Here is a 25194-nt window from a genome sequence, read left to right on the forward strand (position 1 = left end):
AAACATTCATCTGTTTAGACCATTTCACATTTCCCCTGTTTTTTAAACAGTGTATCTCTCCCTGATGTGTGTGACTGAAGATTGCGTCATACCAACTCACTGGACTCAACATCCGCAGAGAAATAAACTGCCATCTGGGAAATACTAAAAGAGCACAGGATGTTGTGGGTTATAGTTCCATTAGAGCCCCATGTCCATTTGATACATAGAGTCAGACTCCAATATCTAATGCAGTGTAATAGATACAATATTTATTCAGAAACACAAAATAATTAATTGTCTGGTAATCCACAAAATTGTTGTGGTAGCTGTCTCTTGGAAAACATTGCGGAACAGGCATGTGTTCAGATTAACCGATGTGCAAAGCAAAACTAGTGTGATTATCAGATTAACAGATCGTAGAATAGAAAACGTTTGGATGAGTCCTTCCCTGAATGTATCAGTTCCTTTCAATTGCAATATTAATTCCATTTTACAAAATAAAAAGATGATCAGGTGCCTAGACGAAACATTTTTGAGCCGAGAGTTCCTGAGACAGCATCACCAAATATGCCGTTTTTTTTTATTATTATTTATTTATATGTTTTAAATCTATATTTTTTTCAAATATATTTTCCCTATTTATTATTTCCCCCTAATATGTTGATTTCCATCTTAAGCAACAACAACACTGTATCAAAAACTATCAGTCTGCTACTTCGAGATGGTGCACAGCTGGAATATCAAGCAAGAAGTCTCGCTCTGACAGAAACCTTTATCTGACTTTTCCTCTGAACACTAGTGGCTGAAAACAAAATCATACAAAAAACAGTGAACCATGATTGCAGTATAACATCCTTTAGCATTCAATGCAGACAGAAACACTGTATACAAAGAGGAGCAGTTTGTAAAGTTGCTTATTAAACATAAGTTGGATTGACTAGCTGGTGTTCCTTGATTGTGTGAGTGAGACAGTCAAAGTCATTGCCCAATGTTTGAAAAAGCAGATCCAAGTTGGTTTCTAAGCACATTAGAATACTAGAACACATGATATTCACACACTTACACTGGTTAAAAAAATCTATAAGAATGATGTTATTTATGCAGTGCACCCCCAGTATCAAAGGCATCCAGTCCATTGACACCACTCCAGAAAGACAAAGGAAAGACGATGACACTGTCATACACATCGGTGTGTACAACAAGAATATCCTTCTTCGGCACTAGTTATACAAGTCCACCTTTGTCTCTGGTTTCAGATCAATGGAAAAAAATGAAACATATGCCTAGCTAAAATTGTCTGCAAATTTGTACAATGTGGCGTCATGTGAATGTTCATCAGCTGTATGCTCATAATTCCTCCTTCCTGTCCTCAGTGCATGTCCACAACATCGCTTGGTTTTCTGCTCTCCCTTGCAGACAATTCATTTCTCATTTTGTCAAAGAGGACTGCCCGATATTGGTTCCTCTTGTTATCGCGAGGCCCCTGCAGTGCTCTCATCTCTCTGCCTCCATGGTGACGCTGGCCTGTTCACTGGAGGCCTGCTGTGTGACGGCTTGGGGCCACCCAGGGGGAGGCACCTGAGAGGGCATCTGCCCAGAAGTCCACAGGCCCTGCTGGGTCTGACCTGGGGCAGAAGGGCCCATGGCCCAGTTGACCTGAGGAGGAGAGGTCGCCATGGAGGCTATGGGACTGCTGGCATTGAAGCTCTCTGAGGCCTTGAGGCGGGAGAACATGGCCAGTGCGTCTGGGAAGTTGGGAGGTGTTGCTGGTGTGTTGGCTGGAGTGTGCATCTGTGGAGAAAGGAGAGAATCATTAATAAGAGAACATCGATCTGTACGCATTTCTGATTACATACAGTGCCTTGCGAAAGTATTCGGCCCCCTTGAACTTTGCGACCTTTTGCCACATTTCAGGCTTCAAACATAAAGATATAAAACTGTATTTTTTTGTGAAGAATCAACAACAAGTGGGACACAATCATGAAGTGGAACGACATTTATTGGATATTTCAAACTTTTTTAACAAATCAAAAACTGAAAAATTGGGCGTGCAAAATTATTCAGCCCCCTTAAGTTAATACTTTGTAGCGCCACCTTTTGCTGCGATTACAGCTGTAAGTCGCTTGGGGTATGTCTCTATCAGTTTTGCACATCGAGAGACTGAAATGTTTTCCCATTCCTCCTTGCAAAACAGCTCGAGCTCAGTGAGGTTGGATGGAGAGCATTTGTGAACAGCAGTTTTCAGTTCTTTCCACAGATTCTCGATTGGATTCAGGTCTGGACTTTGACTTGGCCATTCTAACACCTGGATATGTTTATTTTTGAACCATTCCATTGTAGATTTTGCTTTATGTTTTGGATCATTGTCTTGTTGGAAGACAAATCTCCGTCCCAGTCTCAGGACTTTTGCAGACTCCATCAGAATGGTCCTGTATTTGGCTCCATCCATCTTCCCATCAATTTTAACCATCTTCCATGTCCCTGCTGAAGAAAAGCAGGCCCAAACCATGATGCTGCCACCACCATGTTTGACAGTGGGGATGGTGTTCAGGGTGATGAGCTGTGTTGCTTTTACGCCAAACATAACGTTTTGCATTGTTGCCAAAAAGTTCAATTTTGGTTTCATCTGACCAGAGCACCTTCTTCCACATGTTTGGTGTGTCTCCCAGGTGGCTTGTGGCAAACTTTAAATGACACTTTTTATGGATATCTTTAAGAAATGTCTTTCTTCTTGCCACTCTTCCATAAAGGCCAGATTTGTGCAATATACGACTGATTGTTGTCCTATGGACAGAGTCTCCCACCTCAGCTGTAGATCTCTGCAGTTCATCCAGAGTGATCATGGGCCTCTTGGCTGCATCTCTGATCAGTCTTCTCCTTGTATGAGCTGAAAGTTTAGAGGGACGGCCAGGTCTTGGTAGATTTGCAGTGGTCTGATACTCCTTCCATTTCAATATTATCGCTTGCACAGTGCTCCTTGGGATGTTTAAAGCTTGGGAAATCTTTTTGTATCCAAATCCGGCTTTAAACTTTTTCACAACAGTATCTCGGACCTGCCTGGTGTGTTCCTTGTTCTTCATGATGCTCTCTGCGCTTTTAACGGACCTCTGAGACTATCACAGTGCAGGTGCATTTATACGGAGACTTGATTACACACAGGTGGATTGTATTTATCATCATTAGTCATTTAGGTCAACATTGGATCATTCAGAGATCCTCACTGAACTTCTGGAGAGAGTTTGCTGCACTGAAAGTAAAGGGGCTGAATAATTTTTCAGTTTTTGATTTGTTAAAAAGGTTTTAAATATCCAATAAATGTCGTTCCACTTCATGATTGTGTCCCACTTGTTGTTGATTCTTCATAAAAAAATACAGTTTTATATCTTTATGTTTGAAGCCTGAAATGTGGCAAAAGGTCGCAAAGTTCAAGGGGGCCGAATACTTTCGCAAGGCACTGTATTTCACTACTGACTTTTGTAATTACTGGCGCATTGTCTCCAGTTCTAATTGACAATCTTGGTTTGATTTACCATCTTGACACTTATGTCCTCCCTCAACTGGTCCTTAGAAGTGCCTACATCATAATAGTTAGTTAGACTAGTTAGACTGATCTCTTGTCTTTCCACTGAATTCTACATCCTGCCCTGAGTCTGCCCTCTCAGCTGACACTACAGAGAGCAGGCCTCAGGAGACTGCTCTGTGACTGCCAAACACAGGACCAGTCAGCCAAAACGAACCGCATTCCATGAGTAAGAACCTAAGAGGGTCCAAAGGAATCGTACCTTCCAGGACATAAAAGGTCAAAGCAACCAGTGTTAGGATTCACCCCAACCATCTGAAGGCTACCAGACTGTCTGTTTTCTCATTGTGTGGACAGGATATCCACCACATAATAGATTATGCAATATCTCAAACAGTCAAGTGGTTTGTAGTGGAACTAGGGGAAACAGATACCCTCCCCCCCAAGGCACATGCTTGCCTTCAGAACAGGTTTTGACTACGGTAAACATATTTCTTTAGGAGGATTGTCAGACAATTTAACTACATTTTGTTAATGAGAGCTGAAATATGTATAAGAAGAAAAAGATGTCCACAGGCTAATAAAGAAATTCTTATTACTTGATAAGAACATTAGTGGAGTATCCCACACACATGGATTTCTAAGGTTTCTATGGTGCAGTACGAATGAATGAGTTAATGAATGAATGAACAAACATTGGATTTCCCACAGGCATTAGCGTTGAGCTGCTTCAATAGGAACAAGACATGCCTTTATTCAACGTAATCATTTATGATGCGTAGTGAACCATAAAGCTAGTATGTGCATTGCTCAGTTCAGGACAAGCATGTCTTTGTACAAAAAAACAGGTCAGCAGCAGGCATACTAGCATAAGGCTGGCTGCTTCAGAAAAGTATTTTTGCATTTTGCAGATCACTGGTAGCCTACATTTGCTTCAGTCAATAGCATTGCAATAAATTACAGCAATAAATTGTAAGTGATCATAACAGACTTCCTGTCCCAATAACCTAAGTGTAATGGTTGCGTGTCGGTGGCAGGGAAGTCAGACGCAGGAAAACAAACTTGGTATAAACGGAGTTGTTTAATAACTGCTCATAAAACTCAAAAAAACTAAATATACAAAAATATTGGGTGCAAAATCACATGACTTGCACATAACATACAATAAAACAATCTCCGACAAGTACATGAGGGGAAACAGAGATTTAATTACACAACATGTAATTGATAGTATTGGAAACAGGTGTGAAGGAAGACAAGAGAAAACCAATGGAAAATTAAAAATGGGTCAGTGAAGGCTAGAAGGTCGGTGACGTCGACCGCCGAACACCGCCCGAACAAGGAGAGGGACCGAATTTGGCGGAAGTCGTGACAGTACCCCCACCTGGCGCACGGCTCCAGCCGCACGTCTGCACTGACCTCGGGGACGACCCGGAGGGCGAGGCGCAGGGCGATCCGGATGGAGACAGTGGAAATCTCACAGCATAGAAGGATACAACACATCCTCCACCGGAACCCAGCATCTCTCCTCCGGACCATACCCCACCCAGTCCACGAGGTACTGAAGGCCCCTCGCTCGAGGTCTCGAATCCAGTATGGAACGAACGGAGTACGCCAGGGCCCCCTCGATGGGGGGCGGAGGAACCTCCCGCACCTCAGACTCCTGGAGTGGACCAGCCACCACCGGCCTGAGGAGAGACACATGGAGCGAGGGGTTAATATGGTATTCGGGGGGAAGCTGTAACCTGTAACATACCTCGTTCACTCTTCACAGGACTTTAAATGTCCCCACAAACCGCGGGCCCAGCCTCCGACAGGGCAGGCGGAGGGGCAGATTTTGGGTCAAGAGCCAGACCCGGTGACGGTCTGCGCCAACTTTCAGTCGTCCACCGCAGGAGCCTCGGTCTGACTCTGATGCCAAGGAGCCAGAACCGGCTGATACCCCAATACACACTGGAAGAGAGAAAGGGGAGTGGCGGAGCGAGTTCTGGGCCATCTCTGCCCAGGGCACAAACGCTGCTCACTGCCCCGGCCGGTCCTGGCAATAAGACCTCAGGAACCTACCCACATCCTGGCTAACTCTCTCCACCTGCCCGTTACTCTCGGGGTGGAAACCTGAGGTAAGGCTGATCGAGACCCCCAGGTGTTCCATGAATGCCCTCCAGACCCTCGACGTGAACTGGGGACCCCAATCGGACACTATATCCTCAGGCACCCCGTAGTGCCGGAAGACATGTGTAAATAGAGCCTCGCAGTCTGTAGGGCCGTAGGGAGACCGCGCAGAGGGAGGAGACGACAGGACTTAGAAAAACGATCCACAACAACCAGGATCGTGGTGTTACCCTGTGAAGGCGGAAGATCAGTCAGGAAATCCACCAACAGGTGCGACCAAGGCCGTTGTGGAACGGGTAAGGGTTGTAACTTACCTCTGGGCAGGTGTCTAGGAGCCTTGCACTGGGCGCACACTGAGCAGGAGCTAACATAAAGCCTCACGTCCTTAGCTAAAGTGGGCCACCAGTACTTCCCACTAAGACAGCGCACTGTCCAACCAATACCAGGAAGACCAGAGGAGGATGACGTATGGGCCCAATAGATTAGCCGAATGCGGAGAGCAGATGGAACGTACAGACGCCCAGCTGGACATTTAAGGGGAGCGGGCTCTGTACGCAATGCCCGCTCAATGTCCGCGTCCAGCTCCCACACTATCGGTGCCACCAGGCAAGAGGCGGGGAGTGGGATCCATGGGCCGCTCCTCTGAGTCATACAGCCGGGACAATGCGTCTGCCTTAACGTTCTGAGAGCCTGGTCTGTAGGAAAGGGTAAATACAAAACGGGTGAAAAACAGGCCCCACCTTGCCTGGCGAGGGTTCAGTCTCCTCGCCACCCGGATGTACTCCAGATTGCGGTGGTCAGTCCAGATGAGACGGTGTTTAGGTGTTTAGCTCCCTCAAGCCAATGTCTCCACATCTTCAAGGCCTTTACGACAGCCAACAACTCCCGGTCCCCCACATCATAGTTTCGCTCCGACCGGGCTGAGCTTCATCTAGAAAAAGGCACAGGGGCAGAGCTTCGGTGGCGTACCCGAGCGCTGAGAGAGCACCGCTCCTATCCCAGCCTCGGACGCGTCCACCTCCACTATGAACCCCAAAGAGAGATCCGGATGGGCCAACACGGGAGCCGAGGTAAACAGAGCCCTCAGGTGACTAAAAGCACTGTCCACCTCAGCTGACCACAGCAAGAGCACCGGGCCCCCCTTCAGCAGTGAGGTAATGGGAGCCGCCACCTGACCAAAGTCCCGGATAAACCTCCGGTAGTAGCTGGCAAACCCTAAGAACCGCTGCAACTCCTTTACCGTGGTGGGAGTCGGCCAATTACGCACGGCTGCAATGCGGTCACTCTCCATCTCCACCCCTGAAGTATAAATGCGATACCCTAGGAAGGAGACGGACTATTGGAAGAACAGGCATTTCTCAGCCTTGACGTACAGGTCATGCGCCAACAGGCGACCAAGCACTCTGCGAAGTACGAGCCGTCTTCCACTCGTCTCCCTCTCAGATACGCACCAGGTTGTAAGCGCTGCTGAGATCTAGTTTGGTGAAGAAGCGCGCCCCATGCATTGTCTCTCTTGCTATGGCTATGAGCGGTAGCAGGTAACTATACCTCACAGTGATCTGGTTCAGACACGGGTGCAGACCTCCCTATACACGGGTGCAGACCTCCCTCCTTCTTCTTCACAAAAAAGAAACTCGAGGAGCGGGGTGAAGTGGATGACTGAATGTACCCCTGACGCAGGGATTCGGAGACATATGCTTCCATAGCCTCCATCTCCGCCTGTGAGAGGGGATACATGTGACTCCTGGGAAGTGCAGCGTCTACCAGGAGGTCTATCGCACAATCGCCCCGTCGAAGAGGTGGTAATTGAGTCGCCTCCTTTTTGGAGAAGGCGAGAGCCAAATCGGCATATTCAATAGGGATGCTCACGGTGGAGACCTGGTCTGGACCACCATTGTAACACCAACAGAAACCCCTAAACACCTACCTGAGCACTCTTGCGACCACCCCGTGAGAGCCCTCTGTGGCCAAGAAACAGTGGGGTTATGACAAGCTAAACAGGGTAGGCCCAGCACCACAGGAAATGCAGGAGAGTCAATGAGGAAGAGACTAATTCTCTCTGTATGACCCCCCTGGGTCACAATGCCCAAAGGCGCGGTGACCTCCCTAATTAACCCTGACCCTAATGGTCGACTATCTAAGGCATGAACGTGGAAGGGCACATCCACGGGAACGATGGGGATCCCTAAACTATAGGCTAAAGCTCTATCAATAAAATTCCCAGCCATGCCTGAATCAACGAGCGCCTTATACTGAGAATGCTTCTGCACCTGCATTGCTTGCTGTTTGGGGTTTTAGGCTGGGTTTCTGTACAGCACTTTGATATATCAGCTGATGTAAGAAGGGCTATATAAATACATTTATTTTATTTTGATTTGATTTGAATGCGAGGAAAACTCAGGGAACGTGACAGACACATACATATGAACAACAGAGGACTCTGGGTGAGGGTGGTGCCGGCTCACCTGGGGTGACGCTAGAGTGCACTGCCTGCGGCCTCGCTTCCCAGAGGAACCAACCCGGCACCGACCGGCAGTGTGACCTCTGCGGCCACGGATGGTACACGCTCGTGAACCCCCTACGGTCTCCCTGCGTACCGCCCCTCCCAGCTCCATGGGTATCGGAGAGGGAGTGCGGGAGGATGGAACCACCAGACCCCGATCTGAACGTCTGCGAGTAGCCAGCAGGTTGTCCAGCCGGATGGACAGGTCCACCAGCTGGTCAAACGTGAGGGTAGTGTCTCTGCAGGCCAGCTCCCGATGGACGTCCTCCGCAGACTGCAGCGGTAATGGTCAACTCCAGGGCGAACTCCTGGGCACTGCTCGCTCCTCGTCTCCTGCCTCAGATGGTAGAGGCGCTCACCCTCCGCTCTACCCTCGGGCGGGTGGTCGAAGACTGCCCGGAAACGGCAGGTGAACTCCTCAAACTGGTCCAATGCAGCATCTCCCTCTCTCCACACGGTGTTGGCCCACTCCAGGGCTCTCCCGGTGAGGTACGAGACGAGGGTGGACACCCTCTCGCGGTCCGATGGAGCCGGGTAGATGGTGGCCAGATAGAGGTTTAACTGCAATGAGAACCCCTGGCAGTTCACAGCCCTCCAGTTATACTCGTGGGGCAAGGAGAGATGGATCCCACTGGGTTCAGGCGGGAAAGGGGCGCTCAGGGGAGACCCCGGTTGTGCTGGTGGAGGACCTGGAAGAACTCCCTGTCTCTCCCAGCCGTCCATTTTCTGGACAACGCGATCCCTGGCGGCGCCAAGTTGGTAGAGCATAACTGCTTGCTCCTGGACACGCTCCTCCACCTCAATGGCCGGGGTACCCTCTCCTGCTGACTCCATAGTTACGGTCGGAGATTCTGTAATGGGTGCGTGTCGGTGGCAGGGAAGTCAGACGCAGGAAAACGAACTTGGTATAAACGGAGTCGTTTAATAAGTGCTCATAAAACTCCAAAAAGCAAAATATACAAAAAAATGATATAAGTGGGTACAAAACCCGTCGCACACCGACACATGACTTGCACATAACATACAATAAAACAATCTCCGACAAGGACATGAGGGGAAACAGAGGGTTAAATACACAACATGTAATTGATGGGATTGGAACCAGGTGTGAAGGAAGACAAGACAAGACAAAACCAATGGAAAATGAAAAAAATATCAGTGAAGGCTAGAAGGTTGGCGACGTCGACCGCCGTACACCGCCCGAACAAGGAGAGGGACCGACTTCGGTAGAAGTCGTGACACTAAGATTTGATTTAGAATTATATTTTTTTATATTACATCTGCTTACAAAACGGTTAAAACTGTACAGCTGAAAAACACATATAATACAAAAGCCTTCCGTTATCTGACCACAATAACAAGACAGCCTGGTATGTGTGGGAGTTTCCACTGCTTTGCATTGAAAGAGGTCAGCAGTGTATAAGGAGAAAGGTGTTGAAGGGGTTAGCTATGTGGACACACAGGGTGTGGGCCTCAGTGTGTGGCAGCTGCTCAGTCAGATCAGCTGGCTCTGTACACATAAACACACAGGAGACCGACCGTGTATTTTCTCATCTGGAGCTGCTATAGAAACAGTCCTGTTTGATAGGGATGGGATCCTGTAATAGCAGCTGCAGCCAGGGAAACAGTACAAGAGAGCTTGTTTTAGAGAGTGTGGTCTTTCTCATCCCTTTTCCTATTGTTTATTGTCAGTTTGCCATATTTGTGGCTCAGAATAAACAATGGCAAACTGTACCCTGTACTAAAGCCCTGCATCCTACCAACCAGCATTGTCCATTTGAAACAAATGTGCTATTGTACACCAGGCAGTCTACTCTACCATTGTTCAAAGGGCTTGTAAACAGACACATTTTCTTTTCAAAAGTATATCCCGCATCAGAGCACATCTAAATGTAGACACTAAACGTCTAATAGCCATCCCAAATATGAATAACAAGGGTAGAAGTACAGTTTACAAAAGCTGTTTCTTTTGGACGATGTTATGAAGACTCTTTAACTGACTCGATTCATGACTGCCACAGACCTCCTGGCATCCTAGACATTGACTGGGACATTGTGATAAGCCACACGTCTACAATATTGCCACCAGCCTATGCCTTATGAGCCTTAAAAACCCCTATGTGCATTTCAATCATGAGGGACGTAATCATCTGTGGATGTAACATCCCATAAGCACGTTGAGTTTCAACACTGACCTCCATCGTGTGATCTACAAGATCAAATTGTTGAGGGCATCATGGGTAATCTGTCTTTAGCGAGGCTGCACCTTTTTCAGAGCTGTTTCACTAACTCACAGTCACAATACACAATGTCTGTTTCCATGTACGTGGTCAACTGTCCAACGAGATGAACGAAAGGGAATTCAAACATCACGTGTCACGTGATACACAGCTTACATTACTGTGTCCTGTATCAACAAATCAATCTCACCAACCTCCAACACAAACAGGTCAATGAGCAACCATAGAGTGAGTCAATAATTAACCCAACACAGTCCCTTGTTGTTATTATACAGCCAGGGATAGATTAATATACGGGTGCTGGTTTGTCATGTCAACTTGTTCAAGTGACAAGTGTCATTTTAAACCAAGGTCACGGTGCTCTTCATAACAACACAACCACTACTGACAACAGAAACAATACCCTACAGCACTTTCAAAAACACTTCCTTTAATAGCCGTGGGTGTAACAGAGTTCATTTCGTAACCTCACTCCCCAGCTTGAGATGTCTCCACATCATGTTACATGTGCATCGGGCCTCTCCTACGCTTGGCCTTTCTGCGCTGGTCTGTTTAAGGACACAGTGGGCACATACTGCACCGTAGTTAACCTGTCAACCAATTGTCAATGAAAGGGGCTCAACTTAACCTTATGCCACGCCTGACAGCCAACCCCTAATGTAAACAGACCACGCCAGATGTATTCCCAATGTCACTGCTTCTTATCTAATCTAATGTCTGCCCACATCCTGTTTATTTTCATCAGTTTGAAAATGAAAAAATGAAAATAGGAGCAGGATGAGATCATTGGCAAATGGCAGACCCAGTGGTAGGTTATGAGACGTAAGGTTCTAGACCTAAATAAACTGATATCTTATTGCTCATGAAGCCAGATGTTGTTTCGAAGGAGGAAATCTATTGGCCAAATGGAAAATCTATATGACAAATAGCCTAGAATAAACTGTGCTAATGTCCTGTTATACATGTGTCAAGATTTTAACACTGTCATTAAAAGACAATGTATGTACAGTTGAAGTCGGACGTTTACATACACTTAGGTTGGAGTCATTAAAACTTGTTTTTCAACCACTCCACAAATTTCTTGTTAACAAACTATAGTTTTGGCAAGTCGATTAGGACATCTACTTTGTGCATGACACAAGTAATTGTTCCAACAATTGTTTACAGACAGATTATTTCACGTATAATTCACTGAATCACAATTCCAGTGGGTCAGAAGTTTACATACACTAAGTTGACTGTGCATTTAAACAGTTTGGAAAATTCCAGAAAATGATGTCATGGCTTTAGAAGATTCTGATAGTCTAATTGACAACATTTGAGTCAATTGGAGGTGTACCTGTGGATGTATTTCAAGGCCTACCTTCAAACTCAGTGCCTCTTTGCTTGACATCGTGGGAAAATCAAAAGAAATTTGCCAAGACCTCAGAAAAAAAATTGTAGACCTCCACAAGTCTGGTTCATCCTTGGGAGCAATTTCCAAACGCCTGAAGGTACCACATTCATCTGTACAAACAATAGTACGCAAGTATAAACACCATGGGACCACGCAGCCGTCATACCACTCAGGATGGAGACACGTTCTGTCTCCTAGAGATGAACGTACTTTGGTGTGAAAAGTGCAAATCAATCCCAGAACAACAGCAAAGGACCTTGTGAAGATGCTGGAGGAAACAGGTACAAAAGTATCTATATCCACAGTAAAACAAGTCCAATATCGACATAACCTGAAAGACCGCTCAGCAAGGAAGAAGCCACTGCTCCAAAACGCCATCGAAAAGCCAGACTACGGTTTGCAACTGCACATGGGGACTAAGATCGTACTTTTTGGAGAAATGTCCTCTGGTCTGATGAAATAAAAATAGAACTGTTTGGCCATAATGACCATTGTTATGTTTGGAGGAAAAAAGGTGAGGCTTGCAAGCCGAAGAACACCATCCCAACCGTGAAGCATGGGGGTGGCAGCATCGTGTTGTCGGGGTGCTTTGCTGCAGGAGGGACTTGTGCACTTCACAAAATAGATGGCATTGAAGCAACATCTCAAGACATCAGTCAGGAAGTTAAAGTTCCAAAGTTCCATACTTCCAAAGTTGTGGCAAAATGGCTTAAGGACAACAAAGTCAAGGTATTGGAGTGGCCATCACAAAGCCCTGACCTCAATCCCATAGAAAATTTGTGGGCAGAACTGAAAAAGCGTGTGTGAGCAAGGAAGCCTACAAACCTGACTCAGTTACAGGGAGGAATAGGCCAAAATTCTCCCAACTTAGGTGGTTGTGGAAGGCTACCAGAAACGTTTGACCCAAGTTAAACAATTTAAAGGCAAAGCTACCAAATACTAATTGAGTGTATGTAAACTTCTGTCCCGCTGGGAATGTGCTGAAAGAAATAAAAACTGAAATAAATTATTCTCTCTACTATTATTCTGACATTTCAAATTCTTAAAATAAAGTGGTTTTCCTAACTGACCTAAAACAGGGAATTTTTACTCGGATTACATGTCAGGAATTGTGAAAAACTGAATTTAAATGTATTTTGCTAAGGTGTATGTAAACTTCCGACTTCAACTGTATGTTTTGTATAGTATGTATCATAAGTGCTGTAGCCCTGAAATCATTTTATTTATTTATTTAGACCTTTTTTAAATTAATTTTTTACTAAAACAATGTTCACATTTTCTGGAACCACCCTCCCCCACAAGACACATTTTCAAGGCTTCGATTCAAGAATAAGAATAGTAGCAGTACAGATCATCCATAACTCACATGACTTCATTTGACGACTATAAGTATTAGAAACATAGCAGCCTATCATGTCACCGTCCAGGTGAAATAACACAGTAAGTAATATGCTACAGTACATGACAAGGCACTATGAACAACGTGGCCAACGTGTGTTTATTTTTGTCAGGCTTGTGTGTGGGTACAACATGGCGGACACGGACGACAAGGGCATGAATATAAATATAATCATAGATGTTGCAATAATCATCATCATAATGTAATAATAATAATACATAAATTATTCATTATTAACAATAATACTGTAGGTTTTCTTTACTTACCATTTGATGATGGTGACTGTATGGAATATTGGTTTCTTGAAAAAAGGCACTTAATGCAGTCTATTGAAAAATAAAATATATGTGTCAATAAGCAACAGTCCAGTGTGCATTACACATATTGATAGCCTATTGCAGACAAATACAACCTAAACTGATATTATACTATCTGCTGTGAAAATGTTACATTGTGCCATTAGGCTGCATAGTTCATTTTCACATTCTGCATTTTCATTGCATAATAGCATTAGCCTACTGGGATGTTGTAAAGATAACCAGATTATTTTACAAATGATTGGCATTACTGTATTAATTAGATGTATTTAATTAATGACTCTGAGAAACAGACACAGACTGATCTCTGTAACTGATCTATCTTCCATGCACCAAACCCATTGTCAACAAGAAAAGGTTCCCATACCTCGAACTGCCAATGTGCCGCTTGTAGAAGCTGTTTCGCTTGGTCTGCCGCGCATCCAGCAGTCAGGACGAACTGATTTATCATAACTTGGTGCTTTAGATCATCCATATTTGCATACGCGGGCTATTCTAAACCTTTCCCCTTGGGTTGGTGCTCAGTCCTTGAGGTTATTCTCCCTTGCATTAGCCTTTCCTCTCATCGACCATGAAGACAGCACAGTCCGCAGTAAAAACCCAAATATTTACTGTATGAACTATGTTCAGTGTCCTGAGCGCCCCTTTGATCGGCAGCACGAGAGCGCAAATCAGAGCCATGGGGAGGGTCGATCAGTTCTTTCTGTAGAGAAAGAACTACAAGTCCCTAACACCATGTAGTTTGACGTATCACACATCAGAAGTCTTTTGGCTAGAAACTTGTGTTTATTTTCTTTAGCGGAAACCCAGTTATCCTTGGTTCTATCGTTATTCTTGACAGGTACACAGTTGGATATATAAGTGGCTGTGTAATACCTAAGAAAGTCTAAAACTTGTTACAAAACGGTCCCTTGGACGATAAATACACTAGCGTAGGGGCTAGTAACGTTAGTAGTTAGCCAAGTCTGTAGCTAATTAGCTAGCTAGCAACAACAAGGAAAGATGGGGTCGATTCTTAGCCGGAGAATCGCTGGCGTTGAGGATATTGATATCCAGGCGAATTCTGCGTACAGATTTCCACCGAAATCGGGTAAATATAGCTATTCATTTGTAACGCTAAAACTCGAACTATAGCCAACGCTGCTAACGTCAGTTAAACTGACATCATCAGTTCCCAACATTATAGGCCTAACGTTACATGTGAACGCTGTAAATGGGTAATTGGATGATATTCATTCCTGGTGAGATGTTTATTTGATGAGGCAGAGATGAGTTGTACATTAGTATCCTGATTAAAGATAGGCCTTCCATCCTGATTTTATCCTGATTCTAATCTAGTCACATACTTCTATTTTTTTTAAGGGAATTACTTTGCCAGCCATTTTTTCATGGGAGGGGAGAAATTTGACACTCCACATCCAGAGGGTTACCTATTCGGAGAAAACATGGATCTGAACTTCCTTGGAAATAGGCCTGTACAAGTAAGGACCTACAAGTTCGCTATACAGTGGTAAAGATTCTTAGCTATGTTGTTAAGTTTTGCACCTTGCAAGCTGCAGACAGAGAAGTAACATGTACAGCCTATTAGGCATATTAGTTGAAGTGGAAGTTCAGGAGTTGTACTTGATTCACATCCCCCATGTTATTGGTTAGGCTAAAGCATTTGAAGTTCATCTGCATTGGGCTGTTCTTTTCTTAGATTAGTTGTCATGTCTCACCTTTGCTTAGTTTCCGTACGTGACCCCGGCACCCCATGAGCCTGTGAAGACCCTGAGAAGTCTGGTCAATATCAGAAAGGACTCCCTGCGCTTGGTCAGGTGAGGAAAAACACCACCATATTCTACAGCGAGTAGTCTTCAGACTAACCTTACCTCATTTATTTTTCTTAGTGGTTTTCATTGTCAAGTGATTCAGGTCTAGAATCCTGGCTGATTGAGCTTAGCTTAACATCTATTCACTGTACTTGTTTAGGCCTATGTTTCATTTGATATCGACATGCTTTCATAAGTGTGGTGCATGAGGGATTTGTTGTTGTTGTTAACTTAATCATAGCTTCAGTATCAAAGTTATGTCATTTTGAAATTGGCCACTTGAAAAACCTAGCTTAACATTGTTTTGTTTGTCTGCTTGACCACTAGGTACAAATATGACACTGATGCTCCAGTAGAGGAAGGAGGGAAGCCAAAGGTTCTGTATGGTGTGGAGTTCACATTTGACGCTGATGCTCGTGTGGCTATCACCCTGTATTGCCAAGCTTTTGAGGAATTCACCAATGGGATGGCAATGTATGTAAGAGTCTGATTCAGAAACCTTTTCATTTACATAATAGACTATGTTTAGCATCAATATGCTATTTCTAAGTCATTCACAAATTAGAAATACATATTTTCTTCCACTGTCTCTTGCTCTCTTGCTAACTAAATCAAATTCATCATTTTATATTTCTCATTTGAAATTAAATCCATGCCTTTTATCTGTTTCTGCAGTGAAATTGTTTTATTCACTTTAAAGACACGTTGTATAAGAACATCTTATGATAGTGGCCAATATACAGCATAGAATGTCAGTCTCCAAAAAGCAGACTGGGAGAGATACAATGGGTCCTTAGCAACCGCCTGTCTCCATGGATACACATGTCATCTGAAGAGGGAATTAATATAATAGTTTATGCTGAGGTCATTATGTGAGTGGATGGATGTGTTTTTCTGCCTTTTTTTGCATGTTTTTTTATTGAGCTTTTCCATTGACAAATTTAAGAGGGAAAATTCGGAAATGGATTTTAGTTAGGCCTAATGCTGTTTTTCAGTATTTGTGGTTGATGAAAGAGCTCTCAACAAGAGATCTGATAAAGAACATCTTATATTTCCTCTATACTAAATTAACGTTGATAGTTTTTGTATTGATAAGATATTGACATCACTGTTTCTGTCTTGTGTAGGTACAACCCAAAGGGCCCAGCCCTGGTTTCTGAGACTGTACACTATAAGAGGGGTGTGAGCCAACATTTCTCCCTACCTTCTTTCAAAATCGATTTCACCGACTGGAAGGAGGAGGATGTGAGTATATCTGGGCAGCAGCACTCAATCCTGTGGAGTGATGTCACCAGCTCACAGTTGATAAACTCATCTGTTGTCACCATTTATTTTATCTTTACAGCTGAACTTTGACCTGGACCGGGGTGTTTTCCCCATGGTGATTCAAGCTGTGGTGGATGAAGGGGATGGTAGGTGGTCCAAACGGTTGACGCTGATGTTAATGTACTGCGCTCCATATATCACCTCAAGACTGACTTAACAAACTTAGTTGGCAACTGTCGCTCCGCTGTACCACAATAGCAGGTGCTAGATTAGACACTGTATGCACAGAGTACAGTAATCCCTTATGAATTAGTGTTGGTCCTTTTTCCAGATTGCTTTGGACATGCACATGTGCTGCTGGCAGCCTTTGAGAGAGTAAGTAACTCATTGTGTTGATTGAGTGGAAGAGGACAGTGTTTGAATTTGACTCAAATTTGCAAATCTGATGTCATGAAGTTCTGTTTTTACACATTATGAAATATGTGAAGTAAACACCATTTCTTCCTTTCAAGCATGTGGATGGTAGTTTCTCCGTCAAGCCTCTGAAGCAGAAGCAAATTGTAAGTTCATCCAAGTTAATCCATGTCTTCTCGATTATTCAAAATACAAATGCCTGAATAACAAAAACATGTTAATTTACAACACATACATTTGTTAGCATGTGTGCTTACGTCCTGTTTATCCCCTATGGGACATAAGGCTACAATGTGTTCCTCATGTTACCATGTGTGCGCTCTGTTATAGGTGGATCGTGTGAGCTACCTGCTGCAGGAGATCTATGGAATTGAAAACAAAAACAACCAAGAGACCAAGGTTGTTGTTCGAGAACTCACCAGCAACAACTTTTGTAGATGCATACAGTAGATTTATTTAACATGAATTTACAAAGGCTGTTGGAAAGCAACACATTTTTACATTATAGAGGTGTAACCACACCTGAATCTATCAGAAATGTGGCTCATTTTGCTGTAAGTTTTCAGACCGTTGGTTTGCGTAGTCTATTTGTTTCTACATGTTCATCTACATGTTCACTCTTAACAACACTCTTGTTTTTTGGTTCTCTGCAGCCATCGGAGGATGAGAACAGTGACAACAGCAATGAGTGTGTTGTTTGTCTGTCAGACCTCCGAGACACCATCATTCTGCCCTGCAGACACCTGTGTCTCTGCAACTCCTGTGCTGACACCCTGCGTTACCAGGCCAACAACTGTCCTATCTGCAGACTGCGTAAGGAGCGACACTAGTTTGTTTCCAATAGGCTTCCAACTGAGATTTCATGCCTTAGCTAATAGGAAATAGACCTGCCAGGCTGCCATGTTTCAGAGCTCAGCGAGAGAGACACCTAATGGACGTGGAGATGAATGCCCTGTGTTTACTGAGCTGATTTAAGGAAAATGCTGTAAAGTTGACATTTTAGTGAAGATGCAGTCCCATTTGACAGTGTGTAGTGTAATCAGTGTTTGGTCTGTCTCTCTCCCCAGCCTTCCGAGCCTTGCTGCAGATCAGAGCTGTGAGGAAGAAGCCTGGGCCACTGTCCCCTGTGTCTTTCAGCCCTGTACTGGCTCAGACCATGGACCATGATGAGCACTCGGTACGGCGCACACGACCCAGGCATTTGTTGTTAATACATGACATAATTTGTGACAAGGATTGTTTCTTTTTATACTTGTATTTAACGAAACTCAACTCCATCACAATGCAGTTACAAAGCCTTTAATAAATGACTGTGAATGACTAGTGAAGATATGAGCAGTCTTTCTGCGTGTGCCTCTCTCCAGAGCTCAGACTCGGTTCCCCCAGGCTTTGAGCCTATCTCTCTGCTGGAGGCCCTGAACGGCCTGCACTCTGTGTCCCCCTCCATCCCCCCCGCCCCCCTATACGATGATATTAACTTCTCTGGGAGCCTGGTAGGGGAGGGCCGGCCGCTGGGCTCCCCAGAACACTCCGGGGACGGGGGCCTGCAGAAGGGCAAGGTCAGCAAGTCACCTGACAGGTAATCCTGAGACACAAGGGTAGTAACAAGCTCAGTTCACTTTCTCCTCCATCTGAGATGGACCATCTCCCTGAAGTGTGCACTCATACACTACACTCCCCCTCATGGATTTAAAAGTAATGGACAGGTGTAAGAGAAGATGGTGGAACCTCCCTCCAGCGAAATATTTAATCCAATGCTTTGAAATCTTTTGAGGTAGGGTGAATCAGTGCACACTTTAGGAAGAAGGGGGAGGAACTGAAGTGGGCTAAAGTCTCACAGTGCTGCTCTCTACGGTCCAGCTGCCTGCTACTGTAATTCTTCACACCATTACCATTTGATTTGAACGGTCTCTAACTTGGAGCATATGCAATTTTGAATGATTTAGTTTTAGTATGGAGTTAATAGCCCTGACGGATGAACTGCCCTGGATGGATTTGCTTGTTGACATTGGGTTTGACTCTGTATTGATTGCTCATCATTTTGTGTAACAGCTTGGCCCAGGGTCAGAATAAAGAGTGTCCTTATGTTGTGGTGAGGTGCTGCTAGAGGTCATCTTCTGTATCCAGCACCATGCTACAAACTGATTATATGGCATATCCTTGGCAATCCATCCAGTTGACATTGCTGAGCCTTGCCAACCTGCAGAAAATAAACTTACTAGGACAACAGTACAGAGTGCAGTCTGTATATTATAAAGCTTCACGTCGGTTGTAAATGTTTTTTTGTTTGTTATCCATGTCACCTCATTGTAAGTGTTTCACCCCCGCAGCACCCTGAGGTCGCCCTCATCACCCATCCAGGAGGAGGATGAGGAGAAGCTGTCTGAGATGTCGGACGCCCAGCCTCACACACTGCTCTCCAGCAGCCCTGCTCCCACCGAGGCCACTGCAGCCGAGGATGTACCGGAGTCCATCTCCCCAGATGATGGTGAGTTCTGTCATGCTCTGAATGCACGTAGTTAGCGGTCCAGTCTACATCAAGTTCGAGTAGGTGACCTCTCCAAATAATGACTTGAAATACCTACCAGGGTACATTGCAAACCAGTGTAAGGACATTTAGGTCTTGTTGCGACCTTGTCTCTCCCTCCTGTCGTGGGTGGTACAGAGGACAGGCTGCACTCTGGAGGAGAGCGAGAGATCCTTCAGGACTACAGCAGTGAACACAGCAGCCTGACCAAAACAGAGAGTGACCCGCCAGGGGACCTGTCTCTGCCAGGTAAGCTAATAATAACACAAGGCCCAGGCCTGTGCGTATCTGTGCACAATTGTGTATGTTTGTCTGGATATTAAAGATATTCTCTGGTTCTTTTGTATACTTTTTAGCTAGTAGTTCTGAAAGTAGCGCCCACGAGCCAAAAGTGGCCCCAGAAAATTGCGTACTCTGTCACATATGTGCATCATGTCTCTCTCTGTCTACTGTGTGCGTGTTGCTAGCCGTCACTCCCTTGGCAGGCTGAAGATCATTGGCTGAAACTTTAATTGCTAGGGGGCTGGCCCATGTGGGGGTAAATGTAGGGAAAATGGCGCTGCACAGCTTCCAGAAAACAGTCAAACTAGGGATTTCTTGGCTAGTTCTGCTCATAGATTATGTATGAACTACACATTAACACACAAACAATAGGAACCTTAAAAAATACTTACTAGTTGCCAAAGTACCAGAGCATGTCTTTAAGGCTCAAACCAGTTGTTAACATACATTTTTGATTGCACGTATAATACCTTTTGGCTCTTTTTCTCTTTATTCTCTCAGGCTTTCAGTCCCCCAGCTTTGCATCTAACCTGTGTGCTGTTTGTTCTTCTCTGTTTCCTTACTCCCTGCCCTGTCCCTTTACCTGGCCTTGCTATGGCCAGCTCTAGGTCCTGATGCCTGCTCTATTGGTGTGGAGGAATAAATGTGGTATGTAGGACTTCTCTGTCCTGTCTTTACCTATCTGCTTTTCTGTCTCGTTGCTTCAGAGAAACCGATTCCTCGCTATCTGTCAGATTCAGGACAGTTGGTTAATAATCTGCTGCAGGTTGTAACTCTGTTTATCATGCAAATAGACAGCAAGTTTGTATTGATAAGTATGCAACTGTTTTAGATTTATTTCACTGGAGTAAGAGCTCCTCTTGTTTAATTGGATCATGCTCCTTGTGTCCACAGGGTCATCAGAGAGCCTGAAGAGTCAGAGTACCAACTGCTCCAGCCAGCCCCTCCTGTGTCCCCCCAGCAGCCTTCACATGGAGGATGAGCAATTTGACCCCTAACCTCTGGACCCAACGGTTCTCCCTCTCTGGCTGAGTCCCAATTCACTTTCTCACATGGATTTCACAATGGTGGAAACTCCCTCCAGTCAATAATTACACCAATCCAATGCTTTTAAATCCATGACGGGGAGTGTGAAAGTGCACATTTAGCCTAAAGGATGAATAATTGGGACTTAGCCATGGTCTCCTCCCAAGCCCATCCCTCCCCCATGATCCAGTCCCCTTGGGCCTTGTAGAAGACCTCTCTCCTACTTTGGTCACTGATTCATGCCATAACTGGCATTGATTCAAAATGTGTTTGTGGTGGTCATTGCAAGGATTTACTAAAACCATACTATACCTTAATAAAAAAACAAAAAGTCCTTAATTAGATTGCTTTGCATACATACATTTAGAAGTGTGTAATTGTTTATCCATTCTGGATGGGGTTGTGATGCAGTGGCGGACGTTGCATGATTCCAGTGGTTGAGTATGACTACCATCATATGGTAGAGCTAGAAGCACACTCACTTTCAGTTTACTCTATTCAAATTACTGCTTGACACTAATTGTTTTAGAGAGCATTAATACCATTCATGTTGTATTCATCTAAACTAATAACTTTTTTTAACTGTTATTTCTTGGTGCTTGTATGATATGAAACGTTTTTGAAAGCAAACTTTGAAACATTTCAGTGGACATTTGACATGATTTAAACATGACATAATTGAATGGTGTCATTTTTTAAAGGTTTTGAGGATTCATTCATTTTACTTTGAAATGGTGAATTCCCCTGTCATAGCAAGTCAAATTGAGGCATTTCATTTCAAGTTGTCTTCAACGGTAAATATCTACATTTGTTTGTTTTTATACTGAATTATGTGATATCTTATATATTGTACCTGTACTAGAAAATTGTGTAGATTAATTTGCAAAATTGTATATTTGTGTATTATAGAAGAACATCTGGGGATTCAAATAAGGAGATTAGTAGTTACAGCTACATGCACAGTATCTCACATTTAGCTGATCGATTTTTAGTGACAGAGTCCAGCTTTACACCCGAACAGCTGAACACAAAGATAGATAGAGCCTGCAACAAGCCAATACGCAATGCTGACTGTATAGCACAAAGTGTGTTATTTGTAGACGTGGCATATTTCTGTAGCTATATTGTGGCTTGTCATCCTGGCATAGTCGTTGCCTTGCTCAAGTTCCATGACTTGCAGTGTCTGACTTCCCTGTAGATGTAGCAGCATACATATAGATCTATGTGCCTTCAACTAAACAGATATGGCTGCTGCTTGTTGCATTTTTTGGTGTTCTTGTGATGAAACGGTTTCAGGATATACAGCTGTATGAGCACGTAGTCTAGGAGGTTTTTATTTCCATTGGCTGATATACAGAGCTGTAAAAGTATGACATTTCTTTGCATTCTCAATGGTTCGTTAAATATTTTTAAAGAAACCTAATTGTTATTAAAACCAACTGTTCAGCAATTACAATTATGTTAAGTCCATATATTGATACATTTAATCTAAAAATGAACTACATTATGAGTAGACTTGGTTGTTATATGGTCTGTATTGTATGTGTTCTAATTTTTTTTCCCATGGGGAATAAACTAAATGCTTCTCAACCATTTTACTTATGTAACATCTTGAGACATTGCATCTTTAGCATTAGGTTATCTTTTGCTTGTGAGTTTTGTTGTAGAGGGGTGTAAAACTATCCAATCTGTTTTGGATTAACACTTCATGTCATGTGTCTTTGATTAACGATGTGTCATGTTAACTTTGATGATACACTTGTGCCTTGTTCCTGTTTCTCACTATTATTGACCTGGTATCCAGGACAACACCACATTTAGTGATTCATAACTCTATCAATATCTGTCCGTCCCTGTGTACAGATGTAGGATCTTCATTTGATCAATATTCTGTTACTGAGAATTTTCCTTCACAGCAGGAAATGTAAACTTGTAGTGTATTCAAGGTTTAAAAAGGCTTCTAAAGTTTGTCATTTCTACTTTAAAATATCAGACTATATTTACACTAATGAAAAATGTAATAATAAAATAATCCACATAATTCAAATTTCCTGTTGCTGCAGGATTATTTTCCTGCTGTAGCAAACTGGCTCAAATTAAGATCCTACATGTGTAGCCTATAGCCGCATGTGAATAACAATTAAATAAATGTAATGTTGAACACTTCTGGTTTTAACTGCATGTCTCATGCTTGACCTGTGATGACCATTTAGGGTGAATTCGGAAAAAGTGGGACACTTTGCATTTCCATCTTCTGTAACCTCTTTCGACATCTATTCAACATATTAGCCCAACACATGACACATTTCTGAAATCCTACAGATGTTTCGTAATCACACAAAAAAAACGACTGTTGATTTCATATTCACAGGAGGCATGACCATATTTTCAGTTCGCATTTGGTCGGCTTTGACACCATTATTATAGTCCTAATTGTACTTCAATGACGATTCAATTTGGTGTGATTAGGAAGCATTTGAGGATTTCAGAAATGTATCATGTTGGGCCGATATGTTGTATAGGTGTCTGAAGAAGTTACAGAAGACGAAAACGCAAAAAGTGTCCTGCTTTCTGAATTCCAGAAATAACAGTACTAATAACAGGATATAGTACTTCAAGAACCAGGGCCTAACCTAAATACAGGTGGTCCCTAATGTAAACTGGTTCTCTCTCCATTAGAAAAGCCCACTCCATTCTGCTACTTTAGCTAGCTATGGTTGGTAAAGCCGGACAACAAACATGACAATTTCAAAATTGAAAGATAATATTGGCAACTTTATGTATTTTGATGCACCAGTACATAGTATTCACATTTACGTCAACATTCGGCACAGTGCATTATGTAGGACCGTTTTATAACCTTAACAACAAAACAGAGAAGCTATGTCACTGATTTTACCGTGTGCTTCCCGGGGTGAGCTTCCTGTTTGCTTTCTCTGCCCCTCCATGATGTCACCAATTAAGTGATGTAATTTTGCTTTTAGTAACAATGTTCTTTTGTCAGACCAAGAAATAAAGGAATCAGGATTAATCTGTACCAGTTTATATCTTGTCCCACTTTTTCCCGAATTCACCCTATGCATAGTCCTACAAGTTGAAATTAAATGTGTATATATTATATATACAGTACCAGTCAAAAGTTTGGACACACCTACTCATTCAAGGGTTTTTATTTATTTTATTATTTTATACATAGCAGAATAATAGTGAGAGATCAAAACTATGAAATTACACATATGGAATAATGTAGTAACCAAAAAAGTGTTAAACAATTCTAAATAGATTTTAGATTCTTCAAAGTTAGCCAACCTTTGCCTTGATGACAGCTTTGCACACTTGTGGCATTCTCTCAACCAGCTTCACCAGGAATGCTTTTCCAACCATCTTGAAGGAGTTCCCACATATGCTGAGCACTTGTTGGCTGCTTTTCCGTCATTCTGCGCTCCAACTCATCCCATACCATCTCAATTGGATTGAGGTCGGGTGAATGTGGAGGCCAGGTCATCTAATGCAGCACTCCATCACTCTCCTTCTTGGTCAAAATAGCCCTTACACTGCCTGGAGGTGTGTTGAGTCATTGTGCTGTTGAAAAACAACTGTTAGTCCCACTAAGTGAAACCAGATGTGGTGGCGTATCACTGCAGAATGCTGTGGGATATCCATGCTGGTTAAGTGTGCATTGAATTCTAAATAAAGCACAGACAGTGTCACCAGCAAAGCACCATCACACCTCCTCCTCCATGCTTTATGGTGGGAACCACACATGCGGAGATCATGCGTCCACCTACTCTGCGATCTGACAAAGACTTGATGGTTGGAACCAAAAATCTCAAATTTCGACTCATGAGACCAAAGGACAGATTTCCACCAATTCTAATGTCCATGGCTCGTGTTTCTTGGTCCAAGCAAGTCTCTTCTTCTTATTGGTGTGCTTTAGTTGAGGCTTTTTTGCACTTTGCAGCAATTAAACCACAAAGGTCTGATTCACGCAGTCTCCTCTGAACAGTTGATGTTGAGATGTGTCTGTTACTTGAACTCTGTGAAGCAGCAGGTAGCCTAGTGGTTAGAGTGTTGGGCCAGTAACTGAAAGGTTGATGGATTGAATCCCTGAGCTGACAAGGTAAAAATCTGTTGCTCTCCCCCTGAACAAGGCAGTTAACCCACTGTTCCCCTGTAGGCTGTCATTGTAAATAAGAATTTGTTATTTACTGACTTGCCAAGTTAAATTTAAAAAGCATTTATTTGGGCTGCAATTTCCAAGGCTAGTAACTCTAATGAACTTATCCTCTGCGGCAGTGGTAACTCTGGGTCTTCCATTTCTGTGGCGGTCCTCATGAGAGCCAGTTTCATCATAGCGCTTGATGGTTTTTGCGACTGCACTTGAAGAAACTTTGAAAGT

At 43.6% G+C, this 25194-nt stretch overlaps 2 protein-coding genes across 3 annotated transcripts; one reads left to right on the forward strand and one right to left on the reverse strand.

Moving 5' to 3' along the window:
• Nucleotides 1-224: 224 nt before the first annotated feature.
• LOC109898487 (UBA-like domain-containing protein 1) lies at nucleotides 225-14127 on the reverse strand. The gene is made up of 3 exons (XM_020493476.2): nucleotides 13837-14127; nucleotides 13419-13478; nucleotides 225-1773 (listed from the first exon to the last, which is right to left on the reverse strand). The coding sequence occupies exons 1-3, from the start codon at nucleotides 13942-13944 to the stop codon at nucleotides 1477-1479; spliced, it is 465 nt and encodes a 154-aa protein (XP_020349065.1). The 5' UTR covers nucleotides 13945-14127; the 3' UTR covers nucleotides 225-1476.
• An 84-nt stretch (nucleotides 14128-14211) lies between these two features.
• On the forward strand, nucleotides 14212-23832 carry LOC109898482 (E3 ubiquitin-protein ligase MGRN1). Of its 2 annotated transcripts, XM_020493465.2 has the most exons (16): nucleotides 14212-14559; nucleotides 14832-14950; nucleotides 15198-15286; nucleotides 15608-15754; nucleotides 16408-16525; nucleotides 16626-16692; nucleotides 16878-16921; nucleotides 17059-17106; nucleotides 17291-17359; nucleotides 17614-17773; nucleotides 18028-18137; nucleotides 18325-18539; nucleotides 19291-19448; nucleotides 19626-19736; nucleotides 20372-20417; nucleotides 20664-23832. In XM_020493465.2, the coding sequence occupies exons 1-15, from the start codon at nucleotides 14472-14474 to the stop codon at nucleotides 20410-20412; spliced, it is 1584 nt and encodes a 527-aa protein (XP_020349054.2). In that variant the 5' UTR covers nucleotides 14212-14471; the 3' UTR covers nucleotides 20413-20417; nucleotides 20664-23832. The 2 variants fall into 2 exon arrangements, with proteins under 2 accessions (XP_020349054.2, XP_020349053.1); XM_020493464.2 differs by lacking the exon at nucleotides 20372-20417 and having other exon boundaries at nucleotides 14216-14559.
• Nucleotides 23833-25194: the final 1362 nt, after the last annotated feature.

The sequence above is a fragment of the Oncorhynchus kisutch genome, linkage group LG10 (assembly GCF_002021735.2).
Source record: "Oncorhynchus kisutch isolate 150728-3 linkage group LG10, Okis_V2, whole genome shotgun sequence".
Classification (NCBI taxonomy): domain Eukaryota; kingdom Metazoa; phylum Chordata; class Actinopteri; order Salmoniformes; family Salmonidae; genus Oncorhynchus; species Oncorhynchus kisutch.

Bases quoted from the DNA above. Each gene is read 5' to 3' on its own strand.
- LOC109898487 (XM_020493476.2), bottom strand. From the start codon at position 13,944: ATGGATGATCTAAAGCACCAAGTTATGATAAATCAGTTCGTCCTGACT. The intron at 13,479-13,836 runs GTATGGGAACCT...ATTTTTCAATAG, and splicing joins CGGCACATTGGCAGTTCGAG to ACTGCATTAAGTGCCTTTTT. The intron at 1,774-13,418 runs GTAAGTAAAGAA...CTTTCTCCACAG, and splicing joins ACAGTCACCATCATCAAATG to ATGCACACTCCAGCCAACAC.
- LOC109898482 (XM_020493464.2), top strand. From the start codon at position 14,472: ATGGGGTCGATTCTTAGCCGGAGAATCGCTGGCGTTGAGGATATTGAT. The intron at 15,287-15,607 runs GTGAGGAAAAAC...CTTGACCACTAG, and splicing joins GACTCCCTGCGCTTGGTCAG to GTACAAATATGACACTGATG. The intron at 17,107-17,290 runs GTAAGTTCATCC...GCTCTGTTATAG, and splicing joins CTCTGAAGCAGAAGCAAATT to GTGGATCGTGTGAGCTACCT.